The sequence below is a fragment of the Lontra canadensis genome, unplaced genomic scaffold, assembly GCF_010015895.1.
Source record: "Lontra canadensis isolate GAN:19392208 unplaced genomic scaffold, GSC_riverotter_1.0 scaffold16, whole genome shotgun sequence".
In the NCBI taxonomy this organism is placed as follows: Eukaryota; Metazoa; Chordata; class Mammalia; order Carnivora; family Mustelidae; genus Lontra; species Lontra canadensis.
The window spans coordinates 15899619-15926233 of NW_022631010.1; the positions used below are offsets into that span (position 1 = coordinate 15899619).

General features: G+C 37.0%; 1 protein-coding gene across 2 annotated transcripts in view; it reads right to left on the bottom strand.

Annotated features, from left to right (window-relative positions):
- ESF1 (ESF1 nucleolar pre-rRNA processing protein homolog) overlaps positions 1 to 26615 on the bottom strand; it is a 66922-nt gene that overhangs the window by 7664 nt on the left and 32643 nt on the right. For both annotated transcript variants that reach the window (XM_032859200.1, XM_032859201.1), the window contains exons 10-11: positions 7515 to 7636; positions 4324 to 4411 (exon numbers count right to left, since the gene is read on the bottom strand). In XM_032859200.1, the coding sequence (XP_032715091.1) occupies positions 4324 to 4411; positions 7515 to 7636 (210 nt within the window). The remainder of the gene's footprint in view (positions 1 to 4323; positions 4412 to 7514; positions 7637 to 26615) is intronic.

Sequence of the window (26615 nt, forward strand, 5' to 3'; positions counted from 1 at the left end):
CTGAGCACTTCTTATATCAGTTAAAAGAATTCACTGGAGGTCAAATGCAGTCTCAGTACTGACCAGACAGGAGTGGTAGTCCCCTTGCAATTCACTGTTTTTGTAGCAAATTCCAATGCTCATAATTAGACACACACTGTTAATTGTCTTTTGGACCTGGGCATTCTGGCTTTGCTTGGAAATCCAGCAATTCCCCATGTCAACTTCTTATACACATGGGTCCTGGCTCTGGCTTTGGCCTTTACTACATACTTTGAGGGTTACAAAAAGTAAAGGGAGTCCATCAAGATTCAGGTTCTACCATCTACCACTGGCCCTTGTGCAATTCAGCTATGTTTTCTGAGCTCCAATTTATGCACCTATAAGGTGGGCTAAAGTTTAGATTAGAGGGTAGAATACATATAAAAGCATTTTTAAACTGTAGACCAATATATACAAGTAGTATGATATAAGCACTCAACATACTGACTGAATGAATCAAGTATATGTAGCATATTGTTATGTTTTCATGGTAGTTTATCAAATATCTAAAGTTGTCAAGATGAAGGATGTATTTTAATAGGGTAGATTTACATGTGATATACTTTATTTTATTCCTACTTCTTCAAAAACAAAATCTTTATTAAAGAGTTTATGTGATTAGACAGCAATAAACAAATTTTTCCAATGTAGCTGACCCTTGAACAACACAGAAGTTAGGGGCAATGACCCCCCCACACAGTTAAAAATCCATATATATCTTTTGATTTCTCCAAAACATAACTAGTAATAGCCTACAGTTGACCTGAAGCCTTAATAATATAGTCAATTCATACATATTTTATATATTTGTATTATGTACTCTATTTTTAAAATAAAGTAAGCTAGAGAAAAGAAAAACATTATTAAGAAAATATTAGATACATTTACAGTACTGTACTGCATTTATCATAAAAAACCATGTAAAAGTGGATTCACAGTTTACAGTGCAGTTCATACCCATGTTGTTCAAGGGTCAGCTGTATTTCATTTCTAAGAAAAAAGTAACTTTTAACTAATTGTAGAAGTACATATTTCTGAAACTCTCATTTGATATCAAGTTTGCAGTTGAGAAAAAAACAAAAAAAAACTATAGCAAGTTTATAGTGTAGGGGGAAAAAATAGAAGGAAAAATGAGAAAAGATTTCTAGTACTCACATTGGCTCCTAACCCAAGCCAAACACCAGGTCTGGCATTAATTAATGAACTCAATTCCTCCATAGTTTGAAGAGTATGTTAAGTTTAGCTCCACAGGACTGCCAAGGGCAAAGGTGTTATAAACGTATCCAAGTCCATCTGGCTTAAAATGTCTCTGTCCTGCTCAACCATGGGACTTGAACTATACACTCTTCCAAACACTAATGCTTTCCTTCCTATTCTGCAGCTGCTCCTTCTCAGTTTCTTCAGTGTCCATTCCCCCATAGTACCTTCACCAGTATGAAAGAGTAATACTACCTTGTGTAGGCTTTACCTGACCTCAGAGCCCAATCCTGCATTCTCCTCCCTTACCAATGCTTTTCACCTTCAGTTCCATGGTTTGAAATGCTATTTATATGCTACTAATTAATTCCTAAGTTTATAACTGCATGGACTTCTCAGCTGATCACCCAGACTCCTTTATAAATGTAACCTAGTATCTCCAACATCTCAAAGTGATTATACCCAAAAGGACCTACTGACCTTACTTCCCACCCAAACCTATTGTTCCTACATTCCTTCCTAACTCAGTAAATGGAAGAATATTCCTGCAGAGACTCACACCAAAAATCTAGAGTTATGTTAGATTACTTCTGTATTCAAGGAATTCAGTAAGTCTACATCCAAAATGTATCTAAAATTCCATTTACTTTTCTCCTTCTAATTCCATTACTGGCACGTTATCTAAACCAACCATCATCTCTTGCAAAGCCTGGTCTCCCAGTTCTCACCAATGCTTTAATCTGTGCTTTTTTTTTTTTTTTTAAGATTTCATTTTTTAATTTATTTGACAGAGAAAGAGAGAGATCACAAGTAGGCAGAGAGGCAGGCAGAGAGAGAGAGGGGGAAGCAAGCTCCCCACTGAGCAGAGAGCCCGATGTGGGGCTCAATCCCAGGACCCTGAGATCATGACCTGAGCCAAAGGCAGAGGCTTAACCCACTGAGCCACCCAGGTACCCCAATCTGTGTTCTTCACAGGAACCAGAATACAAACCAGATCTTGTCATGTTCTTGCTTTAAAGACCCTTCAGTGGCTTCCCACCATCAGGAGAGAAAAATCCAAATGGGTTGCCACGACACAAGACCCTTCAGGGTTGATCCTGTGCTCCAGTCTGGCCTCATACCTAACTCCTCTAACCATGCTCCAGCCACATCGGGGTCCTTCAATTTCTCCAACACAATAATTCCTTCTCACCTCTCAGCCTTTCTACCACTTACCTCTTGTCTGCGACGTTCTGTATGCAGGACTCCTCATTCTACAGGGCTTAGCCAAATGTCATCACTTCAGAAAAGTCTTTTTTGCCTACCCTATGTCTAAAGTAAGCTACACTCCTTCATCTCAGTTATATTCTCTATATTGCCCTATCTTCTTTAAAACACTGACCATATTCTCATAATATTATTTGTTTACCTATTTAGCATGTCTGCCCTAATACCATAGACTTCTCAAGAAACGTAACCTTCCTTGTATTATTACTGCTCTATCTTTAGCCTAGCAGAGTGTCCAGCACCCAATGGGTTATACTTACTATTTGTATGAATAAATAAACATGGCAAGATACTATTTTTTGGCCCTAAATCTTATGTAAAAAAAAATTCTCAGCCTTTTTCTTTTTCCTTTAAAGAAACAACTTCAGCCCAGATATAAATAATTACTCCTAGGATATACCCTGAAATCAAAAGTATATTGAAAGCAAACAAATCTTATCTATACCTTCCTTTGGAACTTCTGCTACTGCCTTTCGAGGAAGCTTATTCACAATTTAAATGTGCTGATTCCAGGAAACAAACCACCCCAAGCCATCAAAACATTTTTAACTTACTCTTTGAATTTTACCCTGAGTTCTACAATCTGACCAGATTGTACATGCCAAATGAAGCACTTTGGAATGAGAACAAGGAAACTATAATGCTTTGCATTTCTCCATTATAAATTTGGTTTCCTGAAATCAGAGGATAAGGCTAAAATCCATCATCTTCTAGAAATGACCGCTCAGGTATGATAAAAAGCAGAATATGCTAACTTTCCATTTCCCTTTCCAATGCCTAAGAATCTGACATCCTATAATAGACTTTATTCATCTTGATCTCCTTTTCGTCAATAAAATGTCAGTGTTAAAAGGCTATAACAACCAGGAAATAATTTTGAGCAATTTTGACTTTCCTGTTGAGAACTATTCTGGCTCACTAGTCACAAGGGACAAGAAGCAGAGAAATTTCATAAAATCCTTCTCTTTACAATGTCAGCTTGGAGTTGTTCCAGTAGCAAGTCTTTTGGAGTTCATGTGTGTGGTATTTAGATCAGGGAAAGGCAAAATGCATGAGAACAAATGGAAAATGCTTACAGTAGTCTCTGCACTGACTTAAGTCTAAGTATGGCCTGAACCTTACCACACACATTTACACATACCAAAAAAGTAAGAATGAAAAAATTCAGGAAAGAATGAGAAGTGCATACACAATGGAAACAAAGCTCCTTGGATATAGGAAACTGAATGCCAGATAGTTCAAGGAACCAAGGAAAAACAGGAGGAAGTTGGCTTTCTTCTGCAATGATGAAGCAGGACAAATGTAAAATGGATAAAATGGAACATAGATGTTTTTGTATATTTGAGCAGAAAAGCTTTTACACATCATCTAACACCATGTAAAAATTAAAAGAAATTTATACACACATCCACATGAACATAAATTTATTTCACGTTCACTTTTTCATAGCCTTTGCAAAGACCTAGAATAGATGCATCATAAAAAAGCAGTGAAAGCACACAAGAAGCTGACTTCCTTTTTCTCTCATCCTTTCTCTCATCAATCCTTCCGTAAGGATATTTCTGAGAAAGGAATCCCTGGTAAACCATTAATCAATCAATCCTCAATCACATCACCAAAAGCTTCCTAATGAAATTTCTCCTTGTTTGTACAGGGGCATATTGACCCTTCCTAAGCTGAGAGATGTTTATACCCCATTGGACAGACTGCTTATAAGCCACTAACAGAGCTACACAAATTCTAGGAGTTTTAAGAGAATGGTAGTGTATACTGTTTCTACCCATATCACCTTAAAAAAAAAAAAACGCCAATTAAAAACTCAAATATGGGCTGGCTTACCTATTTTTGTCATTTCTTCGGCAAAGTATGGGTCATTCAAATCAACATCAGAGGGAAGTTCATCTTCACTGGCCTCTTCAGCAAGAGCCTTAAAGTTGAATATAAGAATATATGTAGTTTATTTCAAAGACCATGAAGGAAAATCCTATCATTTCTTTTAAATCAAATAGTTCAATCTAGAATTAAACCAGTTTTTCAAATGGATTGGTTTATAAAATAACTCCCATCTGAGTTATTCTTTTGTTTGTTCAACAAATATTTATGGAATGTTTAATAAATGCAGAAAACTGTAGGGTTTTTGGAGAAATAAAAGCTATCAAATATATAGTTTCTGTCTTTAAAAACTTTATAATGATTTTTTAAATTATGAAAATTAAAATGTATACAAAAGCAGTTAAGGACACCCAATTTAAATAATTATCTTGCTTCATCTGTAATCCACCCCTGAAAACCCTTTGGCTATTCTAAGAACTGTTGGTTAAATTTTTCCTAATTAAATTTGAACAGATGGTCTATTAAATTAGAATATTTAAATTAAAAATCAAGCCTATGGGGTGCCTGGGTGGCTCAGTGGTCAAAGCCTCTGCCTTCGGCTCAGGTCATGATCCCAGGGTCCTAGGATCGAGCCTCACATCAGGCTCTCTGCTCAGCAGGGAGCCTGCCTCTTCCTCCTCTCTCTCTACCTGCCTCTCTGCCTACTTGTGATCTGTCAAATAAATAAAAATCTTTAAAAAAAGAAAATTAAAAATCAAGCCTATAAAATAAATAGAACATATGAACTAAGATCAGACTAACCAGATTGAGTTTTATTCTGAGGAATCTAAAAAATGAGTCATTTTAATAAAAATATTTAGAGTGTACATTGCTAAACATCACCTTGCATGCTGAAGAAGACCCACCAAGCCCTGAAGAATATTCATTTTAATATTACTATCCTTTTTTTAAAGATTTATTTATTTATTTGAGAGAGAGAGAGAGAGAGAGAGAACACAAGCGAGAGGGGCAGAAGGAATCTCAAGCAGACTCAGCACTTAGCAAGGAGCCCGATGGGAGGGCTCAATCTCACAACCCTGAGATCATGACCTGAGCCAAAGCCAAGAATCAGATGCTTAACAGACTGTGCCACATAGATATCCCGATATTAATATCCTTTTAAGAACAAGAGCTAAAAATTTTTCACCAAACTTACAACAGATTCAGTAATAATGTGTTTCTAACGAAGATTATGGAATCCCTACAGATCTAACTACACATCTATCCACATACTTCTTTAACTGCTTTTAGATCTAAACTATAGCTATATTAACTTTGGCCCATAACCATGTACTGATTTCTTTAATAATAATTTCCCAGTTTCAAAAACTGAAGTCACAGAGAGGAAAAGGGGAAAAGTATTTTTAACACGAAGGAAATTCTTAAAACTCTTCTCTACATGAAAAACTGTGGATGGAAGGGATCTGCTGGAATCTAATACCAATCCAGCACAGAGCACTGAGTCTAGAACAAACTGGCTTTCAACAGATCTATTTTTAATAGCAGTAATAAAATTAGTCATCTTAGCCCAATGAAGGGAAAGAGTAAAAGCATAAGATAAGCTCCAAGTGCCCAGCAAATGAAAATCAAAAAGAATAGTTGCTAAAGGTCTCAGATACAAGTGACTACTTTACTGACCCAAAAAGGACTCACTTGTAAGTTTTACAATAAATTGATGGCTTAATAATTTGTGAAATTATCCCATTTAGAAGATATTTTATTGCTTACTTAGTTTTTATTTTTTTATTAACATATAATGTATTATTTGCCTCAGAGGCATAGGTCTGTGAATCATCAGTCTGAACACAATTCACAGCACTCCCCATAGTACATACCCTCCCAAATGTCCATAACCCAGCCACCCTATCCCTTCCCCCTCGCCCCCCAGCAACCCTCAGTTTGTTTTCTGAAGAAGAGAGGCAGCTTATCAATGAGGACAGGGCTCTTACCCTCCTCATTTTATTATCTATTTCCAGAAATACTGACTAAAATAGAGGAGTATAAAAAAAAATCCCTCCATTCCATCATTCAGTTTTGCAGCTCTCTATCTTTACAAGCACTGGAAAGTCAAAGCTGTACCAAAAGCACAAGCTTCTGTAGGACAGAAAGAAATAATACTGTACAGTAGAAAGGACACTGGAGTAAGAGAGATCTGGATTCCAGTCTCAGCTTGGTCACTAACAAGCTGCATAGCCGGAGATAAATCAGTTATTTTTCTACAACTATAAAGCATTAGAATTGGACTAGAAAAAATCATTTAAGATTACTAAAATTGAAAAATTCTGTGATTACTGATACTATCTTAAGGCTATAACAGTACTGCTAGAATGCTGCATTTCAGTAATAAGAGTATTTTCAGTGGCAAAAATCGTTAAGTGGTCTCTGCTATTTCTAAAGAGTCTGTGGAAAAGATGTTATCCTCAGACAATGGGAGTCAAATAATATTTTTCAAGACAATATTTAGTGCAGAGGAAATATCCTTAATAAAAGGGATTTAATGACAAGATGTTAATAGATCCATATGGTAATAGTGAAACGTGAAACATGCAGGTTGAGAAATGTAGAGAAAAAAATTTCACTCATGTCAAGAATTTCTGTATGTAGGGGCATCTGGGTGGCACGGTTGGTTAAGCATGTGATTCCTGGTTTTGGCTCAGGTCATGATCTCAGGGATATGAGATTGAGCCCTGCACTGGGCTCTGCACTTACGTGGAGGCAGCTTAAGACTCTTCTTCTCCCTCTGCCCTTCCTGCTTGTGCTCTCTCTCTCAAATAAATCTTAAAAATTCTGTATATATACATCCTCAAGTAAAAAATTCTGTATGTATCTTTCTTCCTCAAAAACACAAATAGAATTAACTGTTTTATACCTAGGTATCAACTAAACTATGTATCTTATTTGGTGGCATATAAAGGTAAAATACTAGAACACTGTAGTTAAAGTGGCTCTGGGCTTTTATTAGGATTTCTACCTCAGTACATCACTTTGCAGAAAACACTTAAGCTACTGGGTTCTTCCTTTCCTTTCTTACAGATGTGATGATAACAAGGCCTATTCTAGTGAGTGGTTACATTATGAGATAACGGATGCCAAGGACCTGGTACCTTGTGATACATCGTTGTTGTTCAATAAATATTTGCTTAAAATATCACTGATACCTTCTGTTTCTTCTTTAGTCTTTTTTTCTCTTTCTTCTTCTCTAAAAATTGTTCCCAAGGGGTCAATTTATCTTTTCCTTCCAATTTGTTTTTGACCATCTCTTCTGCACTTTCTTTCAGACCTAAGAAAAAACAGAGTTCAACTTAAATGTTATATCTTCATTCATTAAAAATGTAATTTACCCCAAAAGATAATTTACATATATTTACCAAAATAACAAAATAAAATGCAATACTAAATTGTGTAATACTCCACAGAGTAATATAGGATCAACTCATATCAAAGCTATTTCTTAATAAAAAAACAATAAACGTAACCAGACCAAAATAAATAAACAAACTGAACAACTTGATATACAGTCAAGCCACTGAAGTAAAGTCTTTCATTTAGGTTAGATTTCATTTCTCTATACTTAATTGTTTTGAGGCTCTAAGAAAAATCCTGGAACAAAATCTTCTCAGTATATAACTAGTAATTCATTTTTGATGGCAAAAAGATAAGTGGTCTTTAACATAATTATTTCTAATTGCTTCTGTTGCCCAAATAAAAGACTGGATTCCCTGGAAACTACAGGTGACTAACAAAAATTGATTAATAAGGCAATCCTTGTTGAGCACCCCCAGAGAAAGGAATTCTCATGTCTCAGGTACTCTGTAAGATACATCCTTATGATCAAAGGGACCACCAAGGTCAGATCCCACTTTGTATGGTTTACCTCTTTCAACGTTATCTGTTCTTGTTTTTCATCTTTAAAGGTCCTTATTTCTTATATTCTACAGTTCCTAATTCATGTTTCTAGGTGGCTTATGTAATAACTGGACTGGATGACAGTAAGAAAGAAAAAGCCCTGAGGCTGACCTATTAGTCCTTGAAGACCGTCACTACTGCCAAAATAAAGGAAATATGATTACTGTGTTGTTACCTTTGATAATAAAGACGTTTGTTTTATTTTGTAGTATTTTTTGGACATTACAGTTTGGTTTGGGGAGGAGGAAGCTTCACTATTTACATGACATAATATTCATTTCAGAAAAATAATACTTAATGTAATGATTTAAAATGTTTTTTTAAAAAAGGTTTTATTTATTTATTTGACATAGAGAGATCACAAGTAAGCAGAGAGGCAGAAAGAGAGAGAGGGGGAAGCAGGCTCCCTGTTGAGCAGAGAGCCCAATGCGAGGCTTGATCCCAGGACCCTGAGATCATGACTTGAGCCAAAGACAGAGGCTTAACCCACTGAGCTACCCAGGTGCCCCTCAAAATGTTTTTTAAGAGAGACATGGTCAATCCAGATCATCTTCCCAGATAATACTCTAAATTCTAAGATGAAAGCAATCCTAAGGATATAACAATTCCTTTTCTTCCTGATGAGTATACTGAGACAAAGAGTATTCAGCAACTTGCTAAGAACATGCAGCGAGGAAGCTACATGACTATAATTGCCTGGTTATCCTCTATACTATGACCAGATACATCTAAAATGCTGATTTGACCCAGAATAAAGAACTGTATAAAGTGAATGAATAGAGGGGCCTGGGTGGCTCAGTCGCTAAGCATCTGCCTTCAGTTCAGTTCATGATCCCAGGGTCCTGTGATCAAGCCTGACATCAGGCTCCCTCTCAGTGGAAGCCTGCTTCTCCCTCTCCCACTCCCCCTGCTTGTGTTCCCTCTCGCTGTGTTTCTGTCAAATAAATAAATAAATAAAATCTTAAAAAAATAAAGTGAATGAATACAGTCAAAAGCTTTGGGCCTCAGGTTCCTTATCTGCAAAAGGAGTTTGGTCTAGATCAGAAATGTAACCCTCCCACCCACATACATCTCCTCCCCCCCCCCCCCCACCCCCCACTCAAAGAAAATATTTGGTAGAAGCCCAAATATGTAACAACTAGAAGTAGTGTTTTGGGTCTTGTGCCTCAAAGAACAGCCTGAAACAGCTGGAATAGATGTTCTCTAAGGTCCCTTCCTTGGTTTTTAGGCCAAGACTTAATCTTCAAATTTCTATGACTTAGAAAAGTATCAAATTATCTGCATACTCAAGGTTATGTAGATTTGTTTTTATGATGCGCTGCTGGTAAGATCTCTGACCTACTGAATGCTAAATCAGAAACACAACTCTCAATTCAAAGATGTTTCTTATGAGAAAAATACAGTTCTCTTTACTAACTGTTTTTAAGAGAAATGTGAACAGTATAAAACGATATCCAGATCTTTGAATCAACAGATATACAGCATTTAGGAAATGTAAACTGGGATCCTTGGGAGAAAGCAGCAAATCCTGACAAAAGAAGTTGACTTTAAATCACAAAATAATAGGTTTATATATTATGCCTATGGGTTAGCATACAACCAATCCAGTGCAAGTCTACATGCACAGTACTATATTATTAGAAGGATATGATGTTTAAATAATCTTTAAGGTATTCTAGTATAATTTCCTCAAACATTAAGATTTTTTTACTCTAAAATACTAAATTAATATGTTTAAACATTTTTTTTTCACCAAAAAGTATTCTTTGTTTAATTTTGATCCTTGAAACTTACTATGATGCTAAGGAAAGTTCTGTATCATTGTCTCAGGTAACTAGGACACTGCTTTGATGTGTCTTTTTTTTTTAAAGATTTTATTTATTTAGAGAGAGAGACCACAAGTAGGCGGGGGGAGGGGAGAGGAAGCAGACTCCCTGCTGAGCAGAAAGCCCCATGTGGGGCTCAATCCCAGGACCCTGAGATCACGACCTGAGCCGAAGGCAGAGGCCTAACCCACTGAGCCACTACCCAGGCGCCCCTGCTTTGATGTGTCTTAATCTTTTTTGGGAACATAGATACCTCGAGAATTTGATAAAAGATACAGAATCTCTCCCTGAAACACTGTAGTACCGGAAAAACTTGCATACAGTGTTCAGGGGCTTATGGATACTCCATGCTCATTTCTATGTAAGGACTTAGGGTCTCGGGGTCTCAGAGGCAGCAGAAGTCTACATGAAAATGGGAGGCCAGCTCCCAAAACTGGAAAACTCATTAGCACTGACATTTGTAGATTCTGCAGCACAGTTCTTCATATCAGCACTGTTGTCATTTTGTACCAAATAATCCTTTGTTGTGAGGAGTTATCCTGTATATTGTAAGGGGTTTATCAGTATCTCTTCACTATCCACTAGATGCCAACAGCCCCAGTCATAAAAATTAAAAAAAAAAAAGTCTCCAGATATTGCAAATGTCCTCTTGGGAACCAATCACCCCTAGTTGAGAACCACTGTTCTAGACAACGATTAGAAGTCACTTCTGAAAAAAAAAAAAAGACTATTTAGTTATTTGCATCATATAAGTTATGTGTGATTTTATTTGGTACTTGATTATATAATGTCTTTCACTTTCGAGTTTTCTCCTAACTAAACCAAAGGCAGCTAAAGTCACCTTCTTTTGTATTCCATGATATTCTACATAGTGCCAGACACATAGTAAGTACTTAATAAACACTTAATTGATCTGTCTTAAAGGAAGAATTCTTATTTCAAGCCAACTGTTTGATCTTGCAAGTTTGGAACATACTCTCCAACAGAAAATGAATCAAATTTAAGATATAAATACAAATGGCCTTCATCTCAAAGTGCGGGGTGTGTGTGTGTGTGTGTGTGTGTGTGTGTGTATGCTCCCGCGCGTGCTTAACAGACCTACAGCTCTAGAATAATTCATGAAATATTATTCTTAGAAAATATAAATTTTTGGTGTTTAGCTTGTTTATAACAACAAAGAAATAGTTATCTTCAGTTAAATACAGTCTGAAATTTTTTGCCTGGCTCTCAAACACACCAAATGTGTATTAAGTAGAATGACAAACACACTGCAGTGAATTAACACAACACCATGATAACTTAAAAATGCTTTGTTCTCACTGTCATCATGAGGTCATTTAAATCTCTTGCCACAGATCACAGTTGTTTATGTTCTGGTTCTTAAAAAATATGTCCATTCCAGAAGTCTCTTGGCATATGCACAAGAACATTCTTCAGACAGTTTCAGCCTCATTTGAGAGCAGTCACTATGTGACTAAAAAACAACTTCATTATAGCTGTTTTTAGTTTTGCACAAATTTGTTTTTAAAAATTTTAAGTGTATAGCCAAAGACTGCCGAATTAGTTAAAAATAACATCAATAATCCTACAAATAAGGAGTAGAAAACTCTTTCAAAGCCAACCATGAACACAGATGACTCAATTATGACAATAATTTAAGCAGAATCCATTCAGAATTATTTTGGCAATTTGCATATGTACAAAAATACTTTAAATATGCTTTCAAAATCCACTAAAACAAAAGTACATTTCCCCTGACCTTACTAATATGAAATATTTGGAAAGTCTTCAACAGGTAGGGCATGAATAACTTAAATTAACTCAACTAGGTACTGTAGTTGGTTTTGTTTATAAAAACAAAATGCATGTTTTAAGATTTCTGATACAAGCTGAAACTAGCACTTTTACTTAAATGAGGACTTAGGATCCACTGAGAATATGAACACTTATCTATGTTTATTTATGGTTGTATGTTTAAATCAAACAGTATAACACTCAATTCCAAAAGCAGCTTTTAAAATGTAACTACCACCCCACCACCACTGCAAGGAACTCCCAACTTGGAATTCACTCTGGGTATAAGGGTTTTAAAGGAAAACCACCAACCATGTTCTAAGAACACTGACATCAAAGGCACCCCTTCAAACTGGCCAGTTATCCTCAATGGTGTGGGGAGAGGGAAGAACACATTTACTTATATAATAGAGGTCACAGGAATATTTGTTCCCTGTGAGTAATGGCAATCTTCACCAGTGGCATTTTTTCCCCTCTACGGTAATCAAGTGATTATGTACTTAGTATATCCTCAAAGCATACTGGTTAAGTCAAACTATCCATCTTTATAATGAGAAAGATAAAGATTTGAAATGTTTTGAACTTGGTTCAAGATTTGTTCGGAACAAGAAATTGTTCAGAACATGTTCAGAATTTGGTCCACTCTTTCTTATTTTAACTTCTGTAAGTCCCTTTCAAATTCTTATAGTACTGTATTTTTATCCTGTACCTGTATCACAGCTGTAACTTCATAATTTGTGTGATTTTTAAAATTATTCTTAATAGCTATCTCCTTTATTAGCTTGCAAGCTCCATGAGGGGAGAGGCCATTCATAGCCTGTCTCCCTACCAGTCCCACTGAGATTCACCCAGGTGGCTAGTGGAGGGCCTAGCCTAGTAAATGCCTGTTGACAAATGAAAGGATAAACAAGTCAAATTTGTTGCCAACCTTATGGACAAAGGGCAACAATTCATGAAATTAAAGAAGTAAAATAACAACTAGTTTGGGGAACAACAGTAAACAGTAAAAATTACCAGTCAGCCAAAACCAAAAATGTTCTTCTTATTCACTTAATACTGTTAGTATACTATTATGCCTACTATATGGAAACAACACAGACATCTTTAATAAAGATAATAATGACAGGAGGACATATGCAAGCTACTTAGACTAGAAATGGTTTCTCACATAACATTTAATTTGTTATCTCCCAAAACATTCAATCAGGTATCCATAGAAGATACCTCTCAAGTCTGTACTGAATGAATAAATGTTAATGCTTTTTGCTGTTGCTGATTATCTAAAAGATATTTCAGTGGGTTGCAACTATTTCACATTTGTCTTGAATTTGAGCTTATACTCTAACCCCTTCTAAATCTCCTTTTACCCTCCTTTAGAGTGATACCTTCCATTTGTAAATATTTTCAGTTTACTGTGAACCAAGGTGTCCCTGCTTCTTAGAATTGAATGTTCTTAAGCTGACATTTGGGCCTCATTTAGGGAGCTACTGTTTTCTGTATTTGTCTGTAATTATTTGTATTTTATTTTTGTTTTTGTTTGCTTTTCAAATATTTTGTAATCACAATGTACAAAATAACAACCTGTCCTAATAATAACAGGGTAAAATTCTGGCTGAGTTTGGTGAAGCCATTTAATTTATGGCAAAGAGGAATGACGAACTGCCTTTTCTACTGTTATTTTTTACATTAATGTTTTTTTACATTAATTTTTACATTAATTTTTACACATTAATGTTTACAGACAAGGTAGAAAGTAATATAAAACTTTTCAGCAAATGACTAAGATATAAGGAAACAAAGGGGATTTTCTGGAGTCTAGTCACAATAAGAAAACTCAATCAGAACTGTTAAACTAGCTCAGAAGCCAAGGACTTTCCCTTGGGGACATACCTTATTCCACTAGGGTCCAGGATGGATCTTGGATTTTAATGGGTTGCTAGCCAAGGAAGACAGGATACAAAGTTTGGAGCCTGATTATGATGCAAAGTCCCACTGACCACTACCATGAAGCCAGGATCCTTAAGGGTGCCTTCAGTGGTGCTGCCCTTCCTCCAAAAACTTAGAATACTTGCCTTTCTGGGCTTCGGCTTTGAGCAGAACAAGGGAAGTAAAAACATGTTTTCCCCCCTAGAGAATTTATAACCACAAGCCCACAAATCCATGGGTTTGTGGCTAGAATTCACACTATCTGTGTGGCCCCAAATACCCCAAAGCAAAAATTTGGTTTCAATTGGTCTTGGATTGGAAGTGCCCTTAGGCATCTGGCAAATACTCTCTCAAGCACTCTCTAAAGAAGTACTTTTGACCCAGGCCTCTGAGAATTCCCATACGTGAAAAAAGATCCAAGAACAATGAGATCACCAAAAAAATTCAATACGAACCAGAGTAAGGAGAAACAAAATACAAGAGCCAGGTCTATAAAGACTAAAGATTTTGGAATGATCAGATACAGAATAAAAAATCAGCACATTAAAAAAAGAGAGAGAAAATTAAAAGATAAAATCATCAAAAGTATGAGACAGATTTGGAAAAGAAAAAAAAAACTTCCTCAAATAAAACATATAATTGAAATAATAAAGTCAGCAGCCAAGTTAAACAACAGCGTGTAAGAATTAAAGAAAAAATTAATGAACTGAAAGACATATTTAAGAAATTACATAGCATAATACATAGGCTGAAAGGTATGGAACACGTCAGTTATGAGATATAGAACGAGAAGGTACCATATATATCAAACAGAATTTCCAGAAGACAAAAAGAGAGAACATGAGGAAAAGGTAATATTTTAAGAGAAAATGACAGAAGTTTTTAAAACTGATGAAAGGTACTAATCTTTAAGATTCTGGGTATCCAATTACCTCTACACAAGACTGAAGCTACCAAGCAAGAATATGACCTAGATAAACCATAATGAAACTCCAGAACATTAAAGTATTTTAAAATCCAGGGACAAAAAACCAGCACTGTGGAGCAAGGCAAGTGTGTTCTTTAGTTATATTGGTTTCCTCATCTGTAACTGCCAAAAGGAGTCAAGGGGGACCCTTGCGAGCTCACAGTAAATTTGCTTGTCCCAGAAAGGGGTTAAGACGGTGATTAGCTCAGTGCATTCACGGCAACAGCAGATACCTTTCCCTCCCTAATCCTCAACACTCAAGCCTCACCACCAAAATCTGCCTTACACCTACAAGAAACAAACTCTGTGGCCTTTTATCCATATTCATTTCGGTTACCACAAAAAGCCCTAATCACCAGGTTCCTCCTAATCTCCCATGTTTTATCCTCAGAGGTTAACTACACATCCACTCTACTGCCACTATTTCTCTTCCCCTCTGACTCTCTACCACTTTATTCTCCAGAATTCATAGTGCCTTATCAGTAAAAACTCAATTATTGTATTGTATTGAATATTTTCTTCATCTTGCTCTAATTGAAACTCGGCTCTTCCCAGAAGATACTGCAACTACAGCACTTGCAAATGGTTTGTTGTTGTTGGAGCTTGTTTTCTTCAAAGAGCCCTCAACCAATTGTTCTGGGAGGGGGTGGGGTATTTTTGACGGTCATTAGTGCTCTTTTATCCAGTTTAAGAAGTATGGTACAGGTCCAGGGATAGACAGACTAACTAATAAAATAGAAAGCCAAGCAACAGATCATGCAGTTTTGAAACTCTGGTACATGACAGAGGTGACATGTCAGATTACTGAAGTGAGAGATTATTCAATAAATGGAACAGGATAAAAAAGTCTAAGTAGAAGAAGATGAAATTGGATGTCTACCTTATATCATATAAAAAAATAAATTCCTAATGAATCAAGGACTTCAATGTCGAAAACATTAAAACTTTCTACCTTCAGTAGAAAATAAAGATGAATGTCAGTCTTATCTGTATTGAAAAGGAGTTTGTACATGAAACACAGAAATCACTAGTTATAGGGCACCTGGGTGGCTCAGTCAGTTAAGCATCTGCCTTCAGCTCAGGTCACGATCCCAGGGTCCTGGGACTGAGCCCCACATCAGGCTCCCTCCTCTGTGGGGAGTCTGCTTCTCCCTCTCCCTATGGCACTCTCCCTGCTTATGCTCCTGCTCGCTCTCTCTCTCCCTGTGTCAAATAAAATAAATAAAATCTTAAAAAAAAAATCACTAATTATAGAAGATTGGTTTAATAATATTAAAATCAAGAACTTGTATTCATTAGATAAACATCCAAGAGAGTATGTGTGGCAAGGGTTGGAGTGGGGTACAGTTTCATATAGAAGATATTTACTATCCTATAAAAGACAAAGGACTAGTATCAAAGATAAATAAAGAACTCCTAAAAGTCAGCATAAAAAGCATAAACGATATAACAGAAAAATAGCCAAGAGACATTTATGAGTATTTCACTGAGTAGGAAACATATGGCCAATACATATTATGAAGAGATACTCAATTACATTAGTGAAAAGAGAAATGCAAATCAAGCACTGCTGGCAGGAGTGTAACTAATATCAACACAAAAGAATTAAGTATTTTGGGACACCTGAGTGGCTCAGTGGGTTGAGCCGCTGCCTTCGGCTCAGGTCATGATCCTAGGGTCCTGGGATCGAGTCCCATATCAGGCTCCTTGCTCAGTGGGGGGCCTGTTTCTCTCTCTACCTCTGCCTGCCACTCTGCCTGCTTGTGTACTCTCTCTCTCTCTGACAAATAAATAAATAAAATCTTAAAAAAAAATTAAGTATTTCATCTTGTAAAGTTGAACATTCACATAGCCTATGACCCAGCAATTATACTCCTTGACAAATACCCAGAAAAACTTAAACAACTACCAGAAGATGCACAGAGATGTTCAAAACAGCATGATTCATCACAGTAAAGAACATCCCAGATGCATATCCAACAGGAGAATGAATATACACTGTGGTATATACACTCGAATGAGTTACAGTTACACAAAATACGGATAAATCTTAGCAATATAATGTTGAGTGAAAAAAAAATCAGTCTCCAAAGATTTTTTAAGTATCTAAAACCCACACCTGTTTCCCCAACGTGAACAAAGTTAACAGCTTTCATTTATACAATTTAATAGTTTTTAATATAGTCACAAGTATGTGCAACCATCGCTAGTCAATTTTAAAACATCTGTATTTCCTCAAAAAGACACTCTTATCTCTCTCCCCAGCAACCAACAATCTACTTTCTCTATAGATTTTCTTACTCTGGATATTTCATATAAAATACTTGGGTCTTTTGTAATTGACTTCCTCTACTCAGCATGAAAATTCAAGGTTCATCCACTTTGTAGCATACATCAGAACACCTTATTCCTTTTCATGCACTCACGCTTTTTAAGAAAACTTATAAATGAGATGAAAATATATACAATGGAGTGAATACTGAAATCTGGATCATGTTTATAACAGGTATGTATAAGTAAGGGAGATCAAAAGGATAAATGTAAACTACTGTATGGTTCTAGCTTTTGTTGTGGGTTCACTTATTAATTACTAAAAATAAATAAATAAAAGGGCCAAGCTGGACCAATAATGAGTGTCCTAATCCAAGGATTATAATTAATTTAATTATATGAACCAAAGGTACAAAAGAATAAAGGAACAAGTTTAATGAAGTTGACTACACCATGTTTGTTCTTCAGATGATATTATAAAGAGTAAAAAGAGTAAAAAGAACATATTTGTAAAATATATGACTGATAGACACCAGTCCAGAATATCTGAAGAACTTCTATGAATCACTAAAACTAAGAATACTACATAAAAATGGTCAAAAGACTAAACAGGTATTTCACAGATAAGGAAATAAAAAGAAATGTTCTTTCTTATTAGTAATTAGGCAAATGCTTGAGCAAGTCTTTAACTTAAGTCAGGTCATCTTTCCACTTCTCATTTCATTTACAGTAAAAGCTAACGTCCATTCAGAGGTCTCAAAAGCCTCTGTGATTTGGCTATCTCTCTGCCCTCATCTTCTAGTACAGTCCATTCCCTGGCCCATTCTGCTTCAGCCACTACTGCTTCTTAAATGCTCTCGGACAAATCAGGAATGCTCCACCGTCAAGGTTTTTGCATTTATTGTTTCCTCTGCCTGAAATGCTCTTCCGCAGGATAACAACTAGTACGTATTGTCCTTTCTATTATGTCTTTGTGCAAATGTCACTTTCTCAATGAAGCTTTTCCTGACCTATTGAAATAGCTACCTACTCTCATCCCTGAACTTCCTACTCCTCATCCAGGCTTTATCCTTTTGTTTTCACAGCCCTGAATCACCATCTGGTTATTTTACCTATTTGTTTCATTCCCTTTTTCCCCTTTCTCCCCCACACTACAACGTAGGTCCCGATAAAGGTCCGTTCAGTGTTCTGTCTCCAGAGAAAAGAGTCTGGCACACATAGCAGGAACTCAACAAATATTTAAGAATAACACACAATTAAAACCATAATGAGATACCATTACCTACATATTCAACTAGCAGAAACTGAAAAGCCTGATAATATCTATTAATGATAAGGATAAAGAGCTTTGGGAACTCACACCACTGGTTAAAATGGTACAGGCCCCTGGGAAAACAATTCAGCATAACCTAGTAAATGTAACTCTGTGAGCAGGCTCCACAACCAACAAACTCTACACATATCCAAGACATTCTCTATATATATTCCTAGGTGAGAAGTCCCAAGAACATTCACGAAGACATTGTAACAGCAATACTATAGTAACTGCAATAGAGCAGACTTGATATATCTAAAATGGAATTCTGTCTAATAGTGAAAATTAATAGAACATATCCTTACATACTGATACGGATAACTTTCAAAAATAGAATGTTAGTAACAAAAAACAAGCAGCAGAAGAATATAGAGAAGATACTTTTTATAATGATCAAAATTAACAAAACTGTTTAGGGATATATGTATATGTGGTAAAATGATTATATAGAAAAAGAGAATGATTAACATGAAATATAGTTTAAATTTTCTCTAGTAGAGAAAGGGAGAGAGTGTAACTGGGGAATCTAATAGGTGACTACAGGCATTGGTAAAGTTCTTTCTTAAGCTGAGTGTACAGGTGTTCATTTTATTATTTTTCTTTAAACTGTCTAACTCACTGTTTTTGCCTTTTTTAATCTTTTGTTGTCTACCCCCCCCACAGTAAAGCATTAAAAAAAAAAAAGAGTGCTTACTCTTTGACAACTGTGTGCAAAAATGGCTTTCACCTGCCTTTTCTCATTTACTCCCCATCCAAATAATAAATACTTGAACCCAGATTTTCTGATAGCAAGCCCTCTATCCTCTTTTAATAATCACAGTGAACTATTAATGCTATTCCAAATTTCACTGTAAGCAGGTCCCAATCTATACACTGTATTGAAAAATCCACCTATAAATTGGTGGCTTGAAACTAAGTTTGTTTTCTTCCCTGGAAGAGTTTCTGACCACAGAAGCTATTAATATGTAAGGACAATTTGAGGCTGGGATCCAACCAAAATGGAATTTCTAAGTCAATTAAAGAAAAAAACTTTATAAGAATAAAAGGAAATGAAAAATATATCAACCTCCCTAGCATTTCAGTATTTAACAACTTCTCAAGCTAGATTTTTCTATTTTCTTCCACATTTACTGGAGTTATAGGTAAGTAAACTATACATTCTGACTACTTTAAGAAGATGTCACAAATAACTATTAGGAGAGCAGTAGACTGCCAACCTTCTTCCTATTTTGGTAGATTAAAAAATGATAAGATTTATATAGGACACTGGAGTAAATGGAGGAGGCAACCAGAGAAGGAAATCACCCTGAGGGTTCTGGTTGGGCTAAGGGCTAACGGGATCAACATATTGGTTGGGAATCCCTGACAGACTATCATTCAAGGTTTACTTTTTCAACTTTTCCAGTATTCGTAATTAACTCAGAGTTAATTCATGGGCAATGTCCTCTATTGCAACATTAAAAAAATTATAGAATGAGAGTAATATAGAATGAAAGTAACATTAAAACTTAGGATTTCAATATTTCCACAGCTTGTCTTATAAGTAAGCACTATTTCTCTTCTTTGGGATTCTCTGGTGACAGAATCTACTGAGGAAATCTGTAACAAGCCAAGCAGTCTTAGGTCCCAAGACAGAATCTTAGAATACCAACTATTAACATGTACGCCCCCAGAAGCCTGCAGTGTTCAACACTGGCAAAATGTCTTGCCTTTTCTGTTTGTTTGTTAACCTCCAGAACAGCTTATTAGTCACAAGACAGCTCTCTCTGACACTGTCACACAGGTGACACTGGCTGGAGACCAAAATGTTCCCACACCCTGAGAAGTCTGTAATAGCACATACTGGTCCGTCCCTGGTAAGTGCTTAGTTTTTTTTTTTTAATAAAATTTATCCAAATTCTCAAGTAAAACTCACTGAACGTCTTTGTGTGTCTTTGTGCACACAACAGTAAACACATGCAGATTGAGAAAAGCACTAAATGAGGACACTGGACCCAAATTCAATTAGTAATCCAGGGAAAATACTCTAACGGGTACAGAAGTCAGACACATCAAGGTTTGAATTACAGTTCTTCTAGCTCCTAGTTGTGTGATTGTTTTTTTTTTAAGATTTTATTTATTTATTTGACAGACAGAGATTACAAGTAGACAGAGAGGCAGGCAGAGAAAGGAGGAAGCAGGCTCCCTGCTGAGCAGAGAGCCAGATGTGGGGCTTGATCCCAGGACCCTGGGATCATGACCTGAGCCGGAGGCAGAGACTTTAACCCACTGAGCCACCCAGGCGCCCCTCCTAGTTGTATGATCTTGAGTAAATCTATGCTTCAGTTTTTTCTTCTGTACAGTGGCTTAGTAACCACTTTACAAAATTGTTGAAGAATTTAATGTAAATTTTTTGCAAAGCACAGAGCACAGTTTCTGATAGAGCACAGGCATCTGATAGGTGCAAATGTCTCCTCCCACCCCTAATGAGCATTTTAAAATGTAATTCTTCTGGATCAAAATTATGCATCCAAATAAACTGCTTTAAAAATATTTTTAAATCTCCTTATACTTCTACAGAAGGGAGCAATGGGAATCTAAAATGAAATGTATTTTATGACAATAAGCTGAAATGCTTAGGAAAATCTTGGTTAAGTCCTTTGCAGACAGAATTTCCTATTTTACACAAGCCAATTCTTAGGGAAGCATATGCTTTCAAAGTACATGCTCCAACTTACCACTAAGGCATATTATACCAAAACACCAAAGGGAACTCACCCAAGTCAAATTATTGGCACTCATCTTTTGGCATATATAGATCAGGCTCTTCTAAGCTATGCCAAATAATTTTACAGATACAGGTTTTCCATGTTACTGAGTGAGTAGGTTAAGCTAAGGATCTATCTCTTGACAGTTCATTTGATGACTGCTATCCCACCCACCCTCAATGAAGATTATTCTAATGGAGGAAAGTATCCCTACAACCTCTTTCTCTAATATGTTACATCAGGAAAACACTATCAATGTGAAATGAATAACAGAGAGTCCTTCCCACGTGAAGTCGGCAGATTTGGTCTGCCTAGCCACCAGTTCAAGCCACAGACATTTTACTGGCTTTATCTTGGACCTCATAACTGAAAATTATCATTGCATTATAGTCAGTGAACATTTGTCTACAATGGTCTAACCAAAAGGGCACTGAGAAAGGCTGGCAAATGTTTCAGAAAACAAGGATATGGCATATGGTCTCCCAGTGGGATTAAGTTTTGCATCAAACCAAAGATCTGCAGAAAGTACTTATGCCCTTTCCTTTATGTGGCTACAAAACTTGAACCTACTGTAGAAGCTAGATTTGATTTTGTGTAAAATGTTACCAGCGTTTCTTTTTTTTTTTTCCTTAAATTTTATTTATTTATTTGACAGAGATCACAAGTAGGCCGAGAGAAATGAGGAAGCAGGCTCCCTGCTGAGCAGAGAGCCTGATGCGGGGCTCGATCCCAGGACCCTAGAATCACAACCCAAGCCGAAGGCAAAGGCTTTAACCCACTGAGTCACTCAGGTTCCCCCTTTTTCTTTTTTTAAAATTTAAACCTATTACCTGTAATTTATTTATTTGGGAAAGAGAGAGAGACAGAAAGAACATACATATGCAGGAGCAGGGGGAGGTGCAGAGGGAGAAAATCTTTAAGCGGACTCCATGAGGAGCATGGAGCCCAATGAAGTGCTCAATCTCATGAACCTTGAGAGCATGACCTGAGCGGATACTGAGAGTGGGACACCTAACCAACTGAGCCACCCAGGCACCCCTGTTATCAGCTTTCTGAGGCACCTTGATAAATTAAAAAATGTTTCCCAGTTAGCACCATAAATTAAGAGAACTATTTCAAGATATATGATAAGAGACATGAAGATGTTCTGTTACGAATCTACGCTAAGAAAATCCAATATAAGGTTATGTTATCCACACAGCAAAACATTAGAAACAGCCTAGAACAGGTCAGGGAAGTAGTCCATAATTTATAAATCAGAAACACAATGGAATGTGATGCAGGCATAATGATTATAAAGATTATTTAGAAACATGTAAAAATAAGTATGAGAAATGAAATTTAAAAAGGAGAACTCAAAATGGGGGTCTATTAAATTATGTCTGCTTGGTTAGTTTTTTTTTTTAATAATTTTTTAAAGACTTTTATTTATATATTTGATAGCGAGAGAAAGACAGCAAAAAAGAGAGAACACAAGCAGGAGGAGTAGGAGAGGGAGAAGTAGGCTTCCCGCTGAGCAGGGAGCCAATGTGGGACTCAATCCCAGGACCCTGGGATCATGACCCGAGGAGAAGGCAGACGCTTAATGACTGAGTCACCCAGGTACCCCTCCCTCAATTATGTCTGCTTGTAGAAAAGGTAATAATGTATAGTTAGGTAATGTATAGTTAAATGTGAAAGTAACCCAAGTGACCATCAATGGATAAATGGATAAGCAACACGTGGTGTGTGTATTATTCAGATTTGAAAAAGGACAGAAATTCTGACATGTTACAACATGGATGAACCTTGAAGACATTACACTAACTGAAGTAAGCCAATCACAAAAAAATAAATATTGTATGATTCTACTTATAAGGTACTTAGTGTGGTCAAAATCATAGATACAGAAAGTTGAACGGTGGTTGCCAGGGGCAAGGGAAAGGGGGAATGAAGAGTTACTGTTTAATGGATATAGATTCAGTTTTGCAAAGATGAAAAGCAGTTCTGGAGATGATGGCGGTAATGGTTGCACAGCAACATAAATATACTTAACACCGCTGAACTGTGCACACTTAAAAAAATGCTTAGGATGATAAATGGATACGTATTTTACTGCAACAAAAAATCAGGAAAAAAATTAATGTGTTCAAGTAGTAAATTTCAGATCATACGATTTTCAGGTTTTTGGAAAAAAAGAATAATGAAAGTGCTGAAAGTAAGTAGTCTGAGTGGATTCTGTCAAAATAACTTATGGAACATGTGTGAGAAAAATGATGCTAGTCAGGCAATTAGCATATAGAATGATGATGTGGGACAACCTCAAATAGAAGTTCTGCTTTAAAGACCAAAGAATTCACAACTTCAAACAAATCAGCATAGCTGTGGGCTGTGGGAAAATAATACATGAAACAAGCTCACTCTTCTTGAACTGACTTCAGGCAGATTATAAATCTATGGCAAAGACGAAAAAAAGTACTACTGTCTGGAAATAGTGGCTACAGATGCAAATGGTACAACTGATGTGACGTATGGGCAGAGAAGGAAGAACTGATTAAAAAAATCATCCTAGATGTTAGCAACCATCCTAAGACAGCAGACCAATTAATCTGAAACTTCAAAACATATGGGAATTTTACACTTTCTGACACTATGACTGGTATAAAAATATCCTAAATTTTTGCATTGGATCTTTTTTTTTTTTTTGGAAAGCTCTTTTAAATTAAGTCTTAATATTATTAAGAGAGAAAATAAATTTTAAAATAATCCAGGAAATTTGGAGACATTGACAACTCTATGGAGAAAATGTGCTAGCAATGTTTTCAGATAACCCTGGCTGCTTTTCGTTTTCATTACACATTCCACAAATGATTCAAAAGAAATTTCTTGAGGAGGAGGAGTCAAGATGGCGGAGAAGTAGCAGGCTGAGACTACTTCAGGTAGCGGGAGATCAGCTAGATAGCTTATCTGAAGATTGCAAACATCTACAAATCCAACGGAAGATCGAAGAGAAGAAGAACAGCAATTCTAGAAACAGAAAATCAACCACTTTCTGAAAGGTAGGACTGGAGGAGAAGTGAATCCAAAGCGACGGGAAGATAGACCGCGGGGGGAGGGGCCGGCTCCCGGCAAGCGGAGGAGCAACGGAGCACAAAATCAGGACTTTTAAAAGTCTGTTCCGCTGAGGGACATCGCCCCAGAGGCTTAACCGGGGTGAAGCCCACGCGGGGCCAGTGTGGCCTCAGGTCCCGCAGGGTCACAGAAGGATCGGGGGTGTCTGAGTGTCGCAGAGCTTGCAGGTATTAGAACGGGGAAGCCGGCTACAGAGCCAGAGCCGAGGAGTGAGCTCACAGCTCGGGCTTACCTTGAACCGGTCGCAGGCTCGGTGAGCTCGGAGCGCGGCCGGAGGCCAGGCAGATGGGAGTAATTGGGCGCTGTTCTCTGAGGGCGCACTGAGGAGTGGGGCCCCGGGCTCTCGGCTCCTCCGGGCCGGAGACTGGGAGGCCACCATCTTCATTCCCGTCCTCTGAAACTCTACGGAAAGCGCCCAGGGAACAAAAGCTCCCGAAAGCAAACCCGAGCGGATTACTCAGCCCGGCCCCTGGTAAGGGCGGTGCAACTCCGCCTGGGGCAAAGACACTTGAGAATCACTACAACAGGCCCCTCCCCCAGAAGATCAACAAGAAACCCAGCCAGGACCAAGTTCACTTAGGAGGAGTGCAGTTTCAATACCAAGGAGAGCAGCAGAATTCCAGAGGAGGAGAAAGCAAAGCACGGAACTCATGGCTTTCTCCCCATGATTCTTTAGCCTTGCAGTTAATTTAATTTTTTTTTCTTTTTCAATTTTTTTCTCTTCTTCTGCTAAATTTTTTTAACTTTTACCCTTTTCTTTTTTAACGTTTTTTAACTAGTTTATCTAATATATATATATTTTTTTCCTTTTTATATTTTTTTCATTATTGGTTTTCTTTTTTTATTTGTTTCTTTTTTCTTTTTTCTTTTTTATTTTTTCTTTCTGAACCTCTTTTTATCCCCTTCCTCCCCCCTAACGATTTGGGATCTCTTCTGATTTGGCTAAAGCATATTTTCCTGGGGTTGTTGCCACCCTTTTAGTATTTTACTTACTCCTTCATATACTCTTATCCGGACAAAATGACAAGGTGGAAAAATTCACCACAAAAAAAAGAACAAGAGGCAGTACCGAAGGCTAGGGACCTAATCAATACAGACATTGGTAATATGTCAGATCTAGAGTTCAGAATGACGATTCTCAAGGTTCTAGCTGGGCTCGAAAAAGGCATGAAAGATATTAGAGAAACCCTCTCTGGAGAGATAAAAGCCCTTTCTGGAGAAATAAAAGAATTAAAATCTAATCAAGTTGAAATAAAAAAAGCTATTAATGAGGTGCAATCAAAAATGGAGGCTCTCACTGCTAGGATAAATGAGGCAGAAGAAAGAATTAGCGATATAGAAGACCAAATGACAGAGAATAAAGAAGCTGAGCAAAAGAGGGATAAACAACTACTGGACCACGAGGGCAGAATTCGAGAGATAAGTGACACCATAAGACGAAACAACATTAGAATAATTGGGATTCCAGAAGAAGAAGAAAGAGAGAGGGGAGCAGAAGGTATATTGGAGAGAATTATTGGAGAGAATTTCCCCAATATGGCAAAGGGAACAAGCATCAAAATTCAGGAGGTTCAGAGAACCCCCCTCAAAATCAATAAGAATAGGTCCACACCCCGTCACCTAATAGTAAAATTTACAAGTCTTAGTGACAAAGAGAAAATCCTGAAAGCAGCCCGGGAGAAGAAGTCTGTAACATACAATGGCAAAAATATTAGATTGGCAGCAGACTTATCCACAGAGACCTGGCAGGCCAGAAAGAGCTGGCATGATATATTCAGAGCACTAAACGAGAAAAACATGCAGCCAAGAATACTATATCCAGCTAGGCTATCATTGAAAATAGAAGGAGAGATTAAAAGCTTCCAGGACAAACAAAAACTGAAAGAATTTGCAAACACCAAGCCAGCTCTACAGGAAATATTGAAAGGGGTCCTCTAAGCAAAGAGAGAGCCTAAAAGTAGTGGATCAGAAAGGAACAGAAAAAATATACAATAACAGTCACCTTACAGGCAATACAATGGCACTAAATTCATATCTCTCAATAGTTACCCTGAATGTTAATGGGCTAAATGCCCCAATCAAAAGACACAGGGTATCAGAATGGATAAAAAAACAAAACCCATCTATATGTTGCCTACAAGAAACTCATTTTAAACCCGAAGACAACTTCAGATTTAAAGTGAGGGGGTGGAAAAGAATTTACCATGCTAATGGACATCAGAAGAAAGCAGGAGTGGCAATCCTTATATCACATCAATTAGATTTTAAACCAAAGACTATAATAAGAGAAGAAGAAGGACACTATATCATACTCAAAGGATCTGTCCAACAAGAAGATCTAACAGTTGTAAATATCTATGCCCCTAACGTGGGAGCAGCCAACTATATAAACCAAT